Consider the following 16,649-nt stretch of genomic DNA (forward strand, 5'->3'; position numbering starts at 1 on the left):
TTCTCTGTAATGGAGTTTAAGACACTATGTCCATGTACCTGCCTGTAGCCTTGGTTGTGCTCTGGTCATTCAAAGCTAGCAAGAGATAGTACAGCCACCTTCTTCTGTCTGCATTTGGGTAGGAAACCCATTGGAGAGATCCCAGGTGCTTAAAATCAACAGGTTTTCTGAAAGAAAAGTTGTGCAGTTTCTAAGAACCTGTTTTTTTTCCTTCCCTCCCCTCTACACCTTATTAGACAGGTTTGTTGCTTATTCTTCTTAGTCTCTAGCATACTGTATGTGTTTTATAGGAGTTAATTACAGAAAACAGAAGTTGCAGTATTCATAAAAATACTGCTTTTCTGTGAACAGATGAACTGCACCTAAATGAACACATAACACATACATTTTTTCTATATTATTTAGTTTTAATAGGTGCTGTGTGAAACTTATTTTTACCATGAGTTACGAATCATTCTTAGATTCTGTATATATATATACAATATAATTAGGCTGTTAGGTTGAAAACATTTTCAATAAGACTCTGAAAACACATAAAGAACTAGAAACTGGAGGTTTCAAACTCAGGTTTGACTAAGTAGAGGATACTCTCTAATTTGTCTAGCAGAAGAGAAGAAAGATAATTACTTGGGTTTTACTGGGCTTGAAGGTATAATTCTAGGTAGAATATTATGGTGTGCCTGAGTATATTTCTAACGTTGTCCCTATGCTTGCAGTTGTAGTAATTTCTCTGTACCTTCTGCCAAAACTGACTTTGTTACGAAGATGGGAACTTCTAATTTAGACCACACTATAAGTTATGACTGAAAACATCCCTGTTATATCATTCTTATATTAGTCAGAACTTATGGAGATGCAAATTGTAGTGCTCTGAGTTCAAAGAATTAAATAGTTTTTACAATTCTACATGTGATATATTCACAACTCAGCTGAAAAGACTTGAAGGTTTACCTCCTGTTCAAAATAGGGCTTGGCATTGCCTTGCTGATTTAATAGTTATTTTTTTATTGCTTTCTTTTCTGGTCAAGAAGACTAGCTGGTTTTGCTTCTCTCTTAGTAAAATCTTCTGCTTGAATTTGGACGAGTGCAGGCATGCTGTTAGAGATTGAAGCGATTTTGAAAGAGGTGTAATGGGTTAGAGTTCAGTGTACTGCTGTTAGCTGCTCCCTGTCACTGGGGGTGACAAGGGAGAAGATAACTAAGGAAGTAAAAGGAGGTTTTTAGTGCTGATCACCTCTTCCTTCATTAGTGGATCCATTCTCAGGGTTTAGCTTGGCAAGCTTTGCTTATGTTGATGGGTGCTAGTGCAGTTGGGTCTGGGAGGGGATTGCAATGTCTGCTTGGAAGGAATGCTGGTGTGGTAAATGGAAGGGGTGTGCTTTTAAATAAGTGTTTTCCAAGAGCTGTCCATCTGTATTTGCTTTAACCTCTTGGAATGCCTTCTATTTTCTGCTTCCGGCCAGGTATGGAAGTGATGGTGAGTAATAAGCAAGTGTAGGTGATGGAGGAGAAGAGTGTGTTTTGAGAAGCCAGAGTGGGAGGGGGGGTTGTGATGCACCTGGCAGCTGCAGGTGATTTTTTGTATTTATACCAAATTCTGGAACTGGAAGTGAGATTGAGGGAGGAGTTAGAAAAGAGTCCTCACTAAGTCATGAGTAAGGTTCCTTCATTAGAGTTTTTCTGTTATGGACTCTCTTGACTACTCAGGAGTGTGGCAGCGGGATTCTGATTATACTGGGGCTAGCCTCAAGCTTAGACCTGAGCTTAGTTATTGATTTGAAAAAGATGATTACTGCTGATTTGTGAGGAGCAACTGTTACTGTTATCTCTGAATAAAACATGAATACGAATTAAATTGGCAGGAAAGATAAAATGTGGAGCTAGTTAGCATTAGTTCTGCCTTTATTTTCCTGGTGAGGTCTCCAGGCAGATATGGTGCTAGTTTTTTTTCATCTTAAACATGGGAATACCCTACAGCATGCTCAGTCAGTAGGACTACAGCCATAGTAAACCTTAACATCAATTAAAAATTACCTTCCGAAGTAATGAATACACTTGAAAGCAAAACAAATAATCCTTGAGAGTGTTGTTTATAGAAGTTTAGTTCTAGGGTACTTCCTCTCCTTCACACTAATATGAAATGCTGCATTGCAGTTTGTGCCCTGAGTTAGCAGCAATCAGAACCTTGAATTCAAAGAGAATTGCAGATCTGTTTTATTTAACCTTATAAAATAAGCATGATTATAGTAGTTGAATTTATATAGTGATTGTTCTTGAAATTTCAGAAAAGCATTGGGCACGTTTAGAAAAGAGTGACTACATACTTAAATCAGTGCCACTAGAAGGAATTGAAATTACACTCCTTCAAAAAAGATTGAGCAATTTGGAAAAGTAATAGCTAAATATTATTGCTACAAATCGTTCCCTGGAGATGAAAATAAGGCCTGCTATGGTTAAAGTATCTTGAAAAGTATTTAAGAGATAAATTAACAGGATACCATGATTATTTCCACATTGCTTTTGCAGATACTTACTGGAAATGAGTTTTCCTTGGTGGGTTTGACCTGGAGATACCTGCTTGTGTGTCCAGGGGTGTGCTAACCACAGATACTGTTCTACAGGTGTCCCTTAGAGATGAGATGGTGGAGTGGTGGTGTGGGGGGGTCCTGCCTTGTGTCAGCCTCCTTAGGCAGCATAGAAAGCTCTGGCCATGAGCTAGAATATGCACATAGGAGAGGAGGACAAAGATGGGGAATATAGTTACAGTCTTGGGAGCAGTTTTATAGAGCACAGGGGAAATTCCTAAACCTTTCACTATTAGCAGGGCTTTCCTACAACGTAAATCAGTAGAAATTGCTCCATAGATGTATTCTGGTGTTGATTTGTAGGTGTTTTTCAGCATATGTTAGTTTGGCACTTTATTTGTTCTGTTTACTATCTTGATCCAGCAGCCATAGGTGGCATGTTGCTCTTCCTGTAAAGCAGACAGGGAACAGCTGTTAAGGCAGCAGGCAGTGCCCAAGCACCGTGCTGCAGTGCAGGGAGTGTGGGGGATCTTCTCCCATGTGCACCTCACCTACAGCAACTGCAGAGGGGCAGGGACATCTCGTGGGTACCCCTGTGCATGGCTGACAGGGTGTAAAGCATCAGGGATGCTAAAGCTCTATCCTGGCTGACCTGAATTGAGATTAATTTTTCTGTGATTCACATAACTTATGTGAACTTTCTGTGATTCACATAACTTGTGCATTCCTTCCACATGGTTCAGCAAAGTTGTTTATATTGCAAAGTCCTACCCACCAACCCTTGAATTTGAAGTTCCCTGAGGAATAATACAGCCATGAGGACAGAGAATGGTATTTAATATTTTATCTTAACTTTATGTTTACATTGCATTGGAAATGTGAGTCATTGGATGTAATAATGATTTTGCAGCTCTCTGTATATTAATCGTTATTTAGAGTTCAGATACTACACAATTAATTGACTGTGCCCATTCGGGAACATATATCAGAAGTGGTTGTTTCTATCTTTCATGGTATTTGAGATTAATGGCCCCCAAATGAAAATCTTATTTTAAGTACTTTTCTGAAATAAATTAGGCTCTTCCTCTTAAGCTGAATGTCACTTGGGTAGGCAACTCTACCCTCTTAAATTTTCTCTTGTAACATTTTACCAGAGTAACTTTTTTTTTTTTATATATATATTTTGTTTTATTTTGTTTTATCAACATCTTTCACATGTTGGTGTACAACATACAGGTCTGTATGTACAGACATATATATGTGGTTGGTTATTCCAGTGAAACACATCATTTTGGTCTAAATCAAGTAGTGTATTTGAAGAGCTATCGTGGTGACTGAAAAAAACAATGAACTGCTTAAATCCAAGTAATGCTGCAATAATGGGTGGAAGTAAATGTGCTTCTGTTTCTTCTTGGAAGAAACAGAAAGCACTTCTTTCATCAGATTCACTTATGGTTCAGTTGTCAAGCTGCAGTCCTAGGATGTTCTGCATTTCTTCAGCATTGCTGCCCAAATTCTAAATCCATGCATAGAAGATTGTGCGCCATTATAGACAGTACATTTCACTGCATATTCATGAGTTATGGATTTCATTACTGTAATTCATATCTGTCATCTGGAGTTAATACTAATAATTAAAAGTTGTAATCAAGAAACAGTTTTGTTACATTATTTGTTGTATTTAGATGCAGATTATGAAGTAAGCTCTGTGTTACAGCAAAATAGGCTGAAAAGGGCATATTTATCTTTCCTTGTGGATTTGCCACAATTGGAGATTGTAGCAGTGATTCAATAGATGTTTTGATTTTTGTTTTACATAGAATTGAAATAAATCACATGTAAAAGTTTTTTTTTGCAGTTTGGGCAAGACAGTGTTATTTGGCACTCTCAGCATGGGCATAATGGAGTTTAGAGATGCAGTGCCATATTTAACATCTTCCCCTTAGCAAACAGAAAATAGTTGCTTATATAGTGTAAACTATCTGTAACCGTGGTGAAAAGTGTGTTATTCTTTCATAGCCAAATGTAAAGCTTTATTCTTCATTTAATGATTATCAAATTTGGTTGCCACATGCATTCTAGTGGCAGCACAAAGTAACTTTTCCTTTTTTGCAGGTGCCTGACTTGGTGCTAGTATCAGAGTCCAGGTGCTGACCTGGAGCTGCCCTTTGGTGCTGGCACCTCCTAGTGGTTAGAGGTCTGTGTGCTGTGAAGAAATGTCATCATGTCATTACTTTTGACAGTGAGCAACGTTTTCAGTGCAATATTTTTGAAATAGGCTGTCAGGAGGCAGGTGCAATGTAGTGAGAACCTCAGGACCTGGGGGTGTTGATCAGCAGCTGGGCTGACCATGAGCCTGTGTGTGCCCAGGTGGCCAAGAAGGCCAGTGACACCCTGGCCTGTGTCAGTGACAGTGACACAGTGGCTGGCAGGACCAGGGCAGTGATTCTCCCCCTGGTGAGGCCACACCTTGCCTGTGCCTGCTTTGGGCCCCTCACTGCAAGAAAGACCCTGAGGTGCTGGAGCATGTCCAGAGAAAGGGAACAGAGTTAGTGAAGGGTCTGGAGCACAAGTCCCAGGAGGAGCAGCTGAGGGCTGTTTTGCTGCAGAAAAAGAGGCTCAGCAGAGACCTTACTGCTCTCTACAACTGCCTCAAGGAGGTTGTAGCAAAGTGGGGGCCTGCCTTTTCTGCCTTTTCTCCCAGGTAATAAGTGATGGGATGAGAAGAAATGTCCTCAAATTGCACCAGGGGAGCTTTAAATTGGACCTTAGGAAAGGTTTCTTCACAGAAAGGATTATCAAGCATGAAAAGAGGCTGCCCAGAGGAGTGATTGAGTCAGCATCCCTGGAGGTACTTAAAAGACATGTAGATGTATCAGGGACGTGGTTTTGTGGTCAGCTTGGCAGTGCTGGGTTAACAGTTGAATCTGATGATCTCAGAGGTTTTTTCCAACCTAAGCAATTCTGGGATTCTGTGCCTAGTTCTGCATTAGAGAAGGAGTGCCATGCAGTGCCACAGGCTGGGGCTGGGGACAGTGAGTGGGCAGGAGCCAGCCCTGCACACTGGCAGCAGGCAGTGTCAGCAGGGCATATCCAGGAGACCAAGGAAGGGACCATCCCCCTCTGCTCAGCATGGTTCCTGTCCAGTTCTGGGATGTCCTGAGGTCCCTTCCAATCTGAATTATTCCTTGACATTAAGCTATTGGGGCATATAGAGATTCTGTTCTATTTAATAGGTAATGAAATTCCGCAGTGCATCGGAAAGTTGATTTAAAGCAATTAGTGATATGATTTCTCGTGGATTGGTATAGATTGTTTCTAGGTAAACTGGATGAATTAAATAAAAATTTCAGCCTTTCATGATACATGGGGGTAATGTATTAATAGAAAGAAGTTGCATAGTCTCATAGGGTAGGAGAACAGGAAGTTTACTGCTATAGTAGACCTTTGACTACTTTCTGTACAGATGAGGAAATTACCACTTCATTTCAGAAAAGCAAGGATTTCATATATATATTCAAGTTTATGTAAACTTTGAAGTGGCTAACAGCCAAATTTACCATTTTTAATACAAACCTTTTGGCACTTGAAGCAAGATTAAGTGCTTGATGCTTTTTTTTTTTTTTGTAGTCCAGTAGCAATGCAGCACAACTCAATATGTAGTAGTGTTCCAGCAGTTTACCAGCCATATTAGTTCAATTTAATGGGTTTTATGAGGCATTTAATTGCTGAAGTGGATGACTATTTGGCTCATTTTTTTGGCTATCAGACTTCTGTACTGAGGACTGACATTGATAGTGTAATGTGATTAATTTTTAAGTAAATTGTTGTTGAAATGGCATACAGGATGCATTCAAAGCCCAATGTTACTTTTTTTTGCTTTGTAAATTCTGTTTCTAACATTTCAGTGTGTCAGGAAGAATGATATTTGCCAAATGTTCAGATTTTGTCTTGGATGGATTTCTGGTAAGCTAAAGCCCTATTAGCAAGGCTGGAGAAAAGCATTGGTGAGTGCAAAAGTGGAACAAGATGCTTCAGTGATCAGGCTTGTATGTTTCTCTCTTTTTCATAACTGGTTCATATCAAATCAGTGTGCATCCCTTGGTTGAAGACATTATGTATAATCTGGTGTGTTTGAAAAAAGTCAAATCCTAGACCAAACCTTCTTGTTACAGCATGAAGTGTAACTTCATGAATGTGTATTTCTCTTTCTCAGTAAAACAGAATAGCAAGAAATTAGCTGTAGTGTGGTGCATCTTCAGAACAAAGAGCAATTTTACAGGTTAAGGATCAAAAAGATGAAAGGGATAAGGCTTATTTTCTGCCGTATAGCATTCAGCTGTTTTCTGTTGTAGTCGATAGCCCTATTTTTCCTGACTTCATGGCATAAAGGGCAAGTGTATGTGAATGTGCTCTAAAATTCGTGTGAGGGGAGTAATTGCAGGTGGAGTGAGATCAGAAATAGAAAAGATAACTGTCCCTTCAACTCATCACCTGGTAACTTAAGAGCTGCTACAAGTGTAAGTTGCTTTCTGAGCCTTACTGAGCTGCTTTCATTTATGTTAAGTATTTTTGTGGCTTGTGCCTTGCCAAGACAGTGAATGCACTTATGTGGTACCAGTATTGTCCGTGGTGCAGCTTCAATGTGCTTTAGAGAACAGCAGTGGGCTTTGGAGCTGATTCTCCCACTGCTGCTCGTGTGTGTTGTGCAGCAGATCTTCATGCCTGAAATTTGAGGAGACAGATGATGGGATGGAGATGCAATTTAAACCCAGGGACTTGTTCTTGCTGGCTTCTCATGCTGTGGAGTGTAACTGGAAGCCAGCTGACGTTGCAAGCCTTCATGGCTGTCTTTTGGCACTTGAGTGCTTGTTTGGATGGTTCCTGCCTGCAGCACAGGGCCAGACAGGGAAATGAATGAATTCACTGGCAAATTTTCAGCTATATTAGTTTTTTATTAACCATAGTTTCCTTTCAGACAGTGTTAACACGCCCAAGTGCCATATGCTGCTGAACAGACAAGTCCAGTACACACCCCAGCCTGGTGATTTAGTTGGTTTTTATCTGTGTGTATTCTTGCCACAAAGGCTTTATCTGTTCTCAAAAAAACAGTCCAGTGAAGACAGCCCCACATATGGCTTTATAATCTTGAATCCCAGATGTTTTTAAGCAGAAATGAGTAATATATGCTTATTTCCCTTTATCTCCTCATTTTAATTAAGAAGTTATTTTTGCATACTTGGATATGCTTCTGCTCTGTCCTTTGTCTTGGCGGCGAGTGTTTTCCTTTGAGAGTTACACTGAAATACCTGTGCACAACTGTCCAGCTGATAGTGGTTTTTAAAAATCATATAAGGATCCGTGTTAAAGCAAAAAGCTATAAATTATATCTAAATGTAAATAATTTCAGTTGGTCTTGATAGGCAGTGGGGAGCCTCTGGGAGCTCAGTTTGTCAATGCCAATCCATTTCCCAAGAGTGTTGTGTAGTAAAAAATACACTTCCTATTTGGGCAAGAACAGATCAGAAAATATAGTAGTGTGGGGGGAAAAACACCTGTCTTACTTGATTTCCAGATGTGTCACAAATTGTAGTGGCAACTGGTCTGTATCCAGCTAAGGGAAACATAGTTGGGAATTGTGGGCAAAGCTAAGAAGTACAAAAACCCCTTGTGGAGAGCTTGGTGTCCTCCCTCAGTAGTGTTCTCTGCATGGGCTCCAAACAGCACACAAGAAATGACACACACACACACTCTGCTGTGCCAGCTCCAAGTATGTCATTGTAGCCAGGCAGATTAATGTCGATTTTCTGATGCTTCAGGACATCCTGCTGGTGACAGGTGAGATCAAATCGCAGTAGTGGCCACAATTAGTAAACACTAAGCATTGTTCATCAGGCTTTTAGGAGCCTGATTTTCTGCTTTCTGTTAGATTGCTACTTGTCAGAGGTTTGTGGTGCTGTCTTCTTGTAAGACAGCGACAAAGTATTTTAAAGAATAATCTTATTTACTGTTACTTTTAATGTTAAATGTTTCAGTATATTTTTGGAAAGGGTACATTTGTGAAAACCAAAACACATACTTAGATGTAAAGGAATAATAAATCTTCCTATGCCATTAATAAGAACACATTGCTGTTTCCATTCTGATTTCTAGATATTGTTTTCCACATATGGTCCTTGTTTCCATTATGTGGGAACATGAAATTGTTAGCTACAGAACACTGAATGATACTACTTAAACTAATGGTTTTTTCAGTTTTTCCTTTGTGCTTTTTAGAAGTCATTTTATATAATAAACAGAATGTGAATGGCTGCATTCTTGCTGCCCTTGTAATGTGCTCTTGCTTCCAGTCTCAGTGCTGCTGTTCACTTAGCAAATATTTAACTTCCATTGCTGAGGATTAGAAAATGTGGTGTTCATGAGCTTAAATTATGAGTACCTTTATAATCATCATCAAGTTGAAGAGTTAAATGGGTGTAGACAGGAAACAGGAGATCTGACTTGCTTAGACTTGAGCTGAGTGATGCAATATTTAAATGAAGATATTATAAATCAGGTTTAGCGTTACTTCTACCCTTGTATTCATTCAATGAACTGAACTTGCTGGTTCTTCTACATGAACTAGTGACAAAGGCATCTATGCAGCTTTTTCAAAATAATTGTACTTTGCTAACTTACACATTGGTGGAGCAGTGAAGCTAATGAGTTATCACCACTTGTTTTTCTGTCTGAATGCATTGCAGATTTGGAGAGTGCAGTACCCTTTTACATAATCATAGCAGTGAAAGAATATAAATGTAGCTTTGTTTTATTGACAAAATATGAAAATCTGATTCTACTATATAAATTCAGATTTTGAAACAACAGCATTGTGTCTGACTAAATGGCAGCTCTGAAGCAGGTTTCTTGAAAAACTTGTGGGAGATGTAAAAATTTTTTTCATAATTTTTTTCCTTTTTTCTTTTTTTTCCAGAAACTTGACTTTTATAAACTTGATTTACTTAGCTTTTTTTTTTCTTCTATTAAATAACTAGAAGACATTTTCCTTTTGACTTGTGTGTAAGCACCCAGTTGCACGTGCCCTGAGCAGATTGCTGTGGGTAAGTATTGGTGGCAGTCCTTCATTTTTGACATGTCACTTGAGAGCCCTGCACTGCCAACCAGAGAGGATGATCCCATAGGTGTTCAGGTGTCCTTCACTTCAGAATGAGTGACTGGACCACTTTGCACCACAAACAAAGTTATGTCAACTCCAGTAAACTGTGGAAATAACCAATTTCCACTTTAGGAACTGGTCTAAGCCAAAACAGTGTGTTTGGCTGCTTCAGAAAATGTTTGAGGACTGTACTACTGCTATTGCATAGGGAATTGTGAATATCTGTTTGCTGGCTGAGATTGAGAAATACAACTTGACCAAGCCATGAATACAGATGCACTTGTAACATCCGTGTAGGAGTACTTAAATTCCAATCTGCATCAAGTCTGGTTCAGTTTCTTCTGTGTTTAGCAGATAGTGCATGAACCGACTCGAGTACAACATTATGTTCATTTTAGACAAATCACAGAATGGGAAGTGAAATGTGAACATTTATGCAGTTCGGTTTTTTCATGTTGTTTGGCTGAATAATATATAGAAATAATTGCTAAAACTTGGAACTGTAAATGGCTGTGAATTTCCATAGCTTGGTAAAATCACTAGTTTAAATGTTGTTTTCTTTTTTCTTTTTTTTTTTTTCTTTTTTTCCCTCAGTATGGTGTAACTAATCTCTGTATAATGTGAGTACTCCCTTCTCTCCTAGACCTCTCTTCCCTCCCAATCTTCCCCCACCAAATCCTTGATTTATGCAAAACCTTTAATAGAGTAAAAGGGCCTCAAGAGAAGACTGTTCTGATGTTTGGAGAGGGCTTTAATGAAAAGTTGCCTTGTTATTTCATATTTACTTACCAAATCCCGCCAGAGTGAATTCTTGCCAAACTAGTTTTATATATTTCTTGTCTGGTCTTGCTCACGTATTGTTTTGTATCAGGACCTTGTCTGGCAGGAAAAGCAACCAGAGCAGTTCAGACTATGGCAGTACTAATAGGTGATGCAGTAAAAATGAAGTCTATCTAAAACTTCTTATGCAATATTGAGAAACTTTTAAAGGAAGTAATTAGTAGAACCAGCTTATATATCAAAGCTATTTTTAAGTAGATTGTGCATGCTGAAATAGCACAATAGTTATTTAGAAATGGGTGTTTCTGCTATTGATTCTGTAGTCGTGAATGTTTTTTTACATTTGCCTTGGAGGTAGGAAACAGTTGTGGTAGGAAGCAAAAAAACAAGGATACATGGATATTGAAGTTGTAGTTTCAGCTTGGGTGCTGTTTGTTTTGGTGGATGTAGTCAGGTCACTGAGCCAGTATTGCAGTTACGTGTTTTTAATGTTTCCATTCTTCAGTAAGAAGATTAATTGTTGCAAACAAAAATGGTGAATTGGGTGTTGTATGAGGGATCAGGCTCTCTTAAAGTCCAAACTAAGTTTTCTGTGTGTGATTTTGCAGTGAAGAGTGGTTTATGGTTCAATTCCAGCTTAGCTTTGACAAAGATGGAGAATCTCAGCCGAGGAAACCTGAGTCAAATCCTTCAGGATTGCAAGGTGCTTCACAACTTGTCTTATTCTTCTAAATCTTGGTCTTTGCAAATGTGTTTCAAGATATGAGAGGCGGAGGAGATTTTTTTAATGGGCTGGAGGATGAGGAAGGCTCTTTTTTCCTTTTAATCTGAGAGCAGAGTTTGCAAAGACTTCCCTTCAAACATTTCAACAAGAAATGTTGGAAGATTTCTGGTGTACACAGGTGGCTTTGTCAAGCCCTGTCTGTGTTAGTGGAGTATTCAAACTTACAAGTTTATCCTAGTGTTTGCATTATGTACCTTTTTTACAGAGCAGGTTTGTGTATTACCTAGCTATGTAGGCACCTCTGTATGCATGACAGTGTGAATAATGTAATAACATTTTTAATTATTCCCAAATCTTTACGTTTAAAAATTGTATACTAAGTTATCTCCTGTAATACGCTACAACAGTAAGTCTGCTTAGAGCAAACCCACACACTAGAAATCTAGTTAATTGTATAATAAGTGCTTGCCTAGAAGAAACGGAAGGTAATGATATTTAATACTTGGAGAAATCAGAGAAAAAAGTCTGTAATTTATTTTTTTAAATGACTAGCCTAATGACTGTAAAATGTAATTCTGAAATCTGATCATCTAATGATGATGACTTGCAGCAGTATTTAAGGAGGATGTACTTATACAAACAATGAAGTAAGTTTCATAGTACCAAATATCTCCAAATTATTTGACCTATGCATACATATCATATGCAAATTACATAGAGTTCTAGGATATTAAAGCCAAGATGAATATCTGTTTATGTTCTTTTGTGCAGCATGTTCTATCAGGATTTAAATGCGTATATGGATTTAGAGGAATTTTGGTAGTCCCATTTCTTGACCTGTTCCATCTTTGAGAAATCAAACTATTTTCAGGCCTTTTAGGGTGGAGGTTATCTATTTATTTATGACTTCTCTTTTTAGTGGGGGTGGGTTTTTGTTCAGTTCAGGTTTGGCTTTGGTGTGATGTTGTTATTATTTTTCTTTCTTTGTTTTGTCACTTCTAGACACCATACCTAAAAGGCCCATGCTAATTCCTGTTTTTAGGAAGTCGGGAACTTGGCAAGCTGATGCAATTTTGATGGTCTTCCCAGCAGAAACTTTGTGCAGCCATGCCTTCTCAGGGGAAAGCAAGGGAGCTCTTTTACTGCGAGACCCTGAACAGCAGCCTGGGGCGTTGGGGGTGTATTTGAGAAGCAGGATTATGTAGCATGATCAGGCCAGGTGTTTACAGGGCAACTTTCCCCCATTAGGAAACAAATCCTTTAAGAATAGCATGTCGAGTACTAACCAGCACTTGGCTCATATACTGGAGACACTTTGTGGACACAGCCTTGCTCCCTATGGCTTCCTTTGCTGCCAAAAGTAGTAATAAAGACTGTAAAGCCAGTCTTCCCAGTTACTGCTAGACACCTGTATAAACACAAAGCCACACACAGACATTTGTATGCATATATGTATGTGTGTATGTATCTGTGTGTACATATAATTTTTTATTTCAAATGTGGAAAGTGTTCTTAGTATAAGTTTTAGATATTCCTTTTACCACCTCTAGCAAAGGACAGGTACAAAGCATTTGGATGGTTTTATAATGTTGGTTTATGCCTTTTATGGCTGTTCTGTAAAACCCTCACACAGTTTACAGCTGCATGTAACCTTTTGTGCCTGTTGACCACTGTCTGGCATGCTTTATTTTGAGGACAATGTATTTTTCTTCCTTTTATGGAAGGAATATTGGGAACGTAATGTGCAGTAATATTTGGAATAAGTCAGAGTCCTACGTGTCAGTGATGGGATTGTGACTCATGCAGATCTGATAGAAGAGGGAAGACTACATATCTAGTCTGAGGCAATTTAAAAAAAGAACTTGGGCTTTACATCTCAATTTACATTTATTTACAGAAATATGACCTAAATAGATGTTTGATGTCAAGAATTGGTAGGACTGCGATGATGACTATATGGTGTTGGCATGTGATAATCTGATACTATTTTCTTCTTTCGTGCAGGATCCAAACTACTGGATACAAGTCCATCGTCTGGAGCACGGGGATGGTGGGATCTTGGATCTGGATGACATTCTTTGTGACGTAGCTGATGACAAAGACCGTGTAAGTACACATGGCTACGAAAGCAGCCTGGCACAAACTGCACATCAGTGGTGTGTGCTTCCTGCACGTGTCCCAAAGTGGCAGCCAACACAGAGATTTTAGACATTTTTTATGTAGTTTGCCTGACAGATGTGAGGAAGTGGTTACTGTCAGGGTTTTTCTTTTAATTGAAATCATGGGTTTTCCATCCTTTCTGGTTCTTTAACAGTTCAAATAGGAAAAGGAGGCTGCAAGGATGAAATACCTCAAACAGTGGAAAATTAATGCGCAAAAAAAAAAGCATCTGTAAGTTGCTATTGTAGCTTTGTGTTACCAGTTGAATACGTGCAAAAAACTCTGCTGGTTTTAAACTGTTGAGTGTTGGGTTTTTTTTCCCCAAAAATCGTTTTTGGAGGAATTGCTAGTTACACAGAACTTGAGACAATAATTACACACTGCTGAGCCTTGAGCACTTTTATTCTTTTTTAAGTAGCGATTTACAACACAGTCAAGTAAGAGGCCTTTTGTTTATTGGCTATTTGTTTGAAGTTGTAGATACAAGTATCTTTGAATTACTGTTCAAAAAATGTGGGTAAGAAATACTGTGGCAAACTGTAGAGTCATGTAAATATGCTACTTTTCTCTGGAAAACTGAAGGTCTTGAAAGCATCTGGGCCTGATACAGACTTCAGTCTGGAAACATGTTTCAGGACCACACTCCTTCACAGGCAGTATCCTTAATTGCCTCTGTTGGAACAGGCACTGTCAAGGCTTCTTGAAAACTGGCCAAAGGATGACTCTTAGGCTAATTTTTCAGAAATAGATACTTTGCCTGTAGTTATTTCTTGTGACAAAACTTAATTGACGTGGTTATTTCAACCAGGACTTTATGAAGAAAAATTATGAGAGGAGTCTTGGGATGTGAAGACTCCTCACTGTCTGAAATGTTGGGATTACTCAAGCTGTATAGAGTAACAGTGCTGAGTTTTCAGGAATTTCTTCCATAAAAATAGTGTCCAGATAAGATTTCATGAAAAGCTAATTGAAACCTCTAGTTGGTTATCTCATACTGAAGTGCTCAGCTGTGTGATTAGTTTAGCTTTTGCTTACTGGCCTCAGGGAGGCTGGTGCAAGTTGTCACTAAATATAAATATTTTTATATATATATACACACACTCAGACTTATTTGAATAATGCACTTCTTAGCTCCTCATGCTCTTCCCCTCAGAAGTTTGAATTCTGGTGACTTCAAGACCTTATTCTTTGGCTGTTACCTTGCCTTGCTGCCTTCAAGTGGGGTAATTCCTCACAGTGAAACTCTGTGGGTGTTTTTATGTGCGTGACTAATAGCTGAAAGACTCTGACTGCACTTGAAGCAAGCAAAGTCATTATTACAATATTGTTTTTGTGTATAGATGGACAAGATACTTAGCAATTAGTAGTATTTATCTCTGCATTTGCCAAGCTCATCTCTACTGATGGCATCTATGAGTTAAATTTCCTTTTTTTAAAGGACCTTGCAGCATTGATTAGGAAGATGCAATATAAACATGCACTGTGCTATATTGGTTTATATCCTTGAATTAGTCATTCTCACTTGACCTTCACGTTTGGATCTTTTCAAGTATTTTGGTCATTAGTCATTGGTTTTTAGTTTCCTGTAGTGTGTTTTACAGGTGACCTTCCTGGCTCCCTTTAGTTTTGTGTTGTTGCTTTGCCTCCATAGCAAGTCTATCAACTGGTTTCATGTTGCTAGAACCTAATACAGGCCTCATTAATGCAAAGTTTGGAATATATCTCCAGTTAGGGATATTTTGTGTCTTATCTGTACATGTTAGCATACCTTGTAAAAAAGCATTTAAAACAGATGGTGTCTAAACATGTAATTAAATGATTACTGAAGTCTGTAGGATTAGCTGTGCTTGAAATCAAACATTTGCCTATATCTCTTTTTTTTTAATTTGGGTCAAAAATGTCTAGGGTATTGGAAAACTGAACACTTAATATTTTAGTGTTCATTTTCACAAGGAATTTCCTTACATTCTTGAAAAGAAGTTTGTTATATTGCTTACTACCTGGCAACTGTATTTTTGAAAATCAGTTTGCTCTTACCATGGTTCTTTAGAGTTAAAGATCAGTGATAAATGTAATTTTTGTCTTTGGTGGTGCTTTTATGTATTACTGCTATAATTGTGCAGTGTCATATCAGCACAATACAGAATGCAGAGCAGCTAAGGACCACTTGTCCTCTTGATGGATTTATTGCTCTGTATAGTCAACTGCCATAGTAAAATAAAACACTTAAGTGATGTGAAGAATATATTTACTTCTATTCCACTGTCTCCATGGAGAAAATGTTCTGTCCTATAACAAAGACCCTTAGAGCAGCTGTTCTGATGGAATGAGAGAAGTATCTTTGCTGGCGTCCTTCACATTAAAGTGCAGCATGCTAGGGTGACTTTATTTAGCTTCTTCTGTCCCTATAATTTTTTGTTCTCTTGTCACTTACTAAAACAGAATGGATGAGTTAGGGTTAGCCAGTTGCTTTCTGGAATAATTTGTGATGCTCAGTGTTGTTGCTCCTTAAAAAAAAGGAGTAAAACATGAAGCAAACTACATGGAAAAACTGATTTTTCTAAGCGGTTTGATCCTTTGTTTCTGAAACAGCTTTACTTAAGCCCTTTAACTTAGTTCATTGAGAAAGTGCATAAAGCACTCTAACTTAACCAGCATAAGATGTGGACATTTATATGACACATGTCACTGCATGTGAAGTTGCTTGGTTAATGCAGTTCAAGATAATAAACTTATAATAAAAAACTTAAATGCTCATTTGAATACTTTTTTTAGAAAACTTTTTAATATTTATTAAAATGTAATTTTTTTCAGGTTTTACTCTGGAAATGTGGATAGTTTTCAAATATGGAAATATCAGTGTTTTTTATATTTATATATCTCTGTGTATACAGGAATACAAATGGGCAGACTTGTTACTGTTTTTGAAAAATATTTGGCTAAAAGAAACAAGATCCTATTTTCAGCTAGCATTTAGTCAGCTTTGTAACCTACCTCCATATTTTAAAAATACAGGTTTCTTGTGCATTTAGTGATTAGACCAATATTTTAAAGATAGGTTAATAACCTGTTTTGTTTGGATTTCTGTGACTTGCAAAAGTAGCCCTCTCTATGAAGACTCTCAAAAAACATATGTCATCTTGATAAGTTTCCAACTTGATGATAGCATACTCAATGACCTCAGTTCAGTTTTTAGTAGGCAGATATTCTCAGCAGCAAAAAAACCCAACAAATCCAACTGCAGAAAAAAACCCCAGAACCTGACCATTCTTAACTGTGTTTTCTCCAGCTAGACTGAGGCATG

General features: G+C 38.2%; 1 protein-coding gene across 15 annotated transcripts in view; it reads left to right on the forward strand.

Moving 5' to 3' along the window:
* Nucleotides 1-16,649, forward strand: part of PARD3 (par-3 family cell polarity regulator) — a 441,795-nt gene that overhangs the window by 35,423 nt on the left and 389,723 nt on the right. For all 15 annotated transcript variants that reach the window (XM_064395692.1, XM_064396060.1, XM_064395762.1 and 12 more), the window contains exon 2: nt 13,190-13,291. In XM_064395692.1, the coding sequence (XP_064251762.1) occupies nt 13,190-13,291 (102 nt within the window). The remainder of the gene's footprint in view (nt 1-13,189; nt 13,292-16,649) is intronic.

The sequence above is a fragment of the Passer domesticus genome, chromosome 1, assembly GCF_036417665.1.
Source record: "Passer domesticus isolate bPasDom1 chromosome 1, bPasDom1.hap1, whole genome shotgun sequence".
Taxonomy (NCBI): Eukaryota; Metazoa; Chordata; class Aves; order Passeriformes; family Passeridae; genus Passer; species Passer domesticus.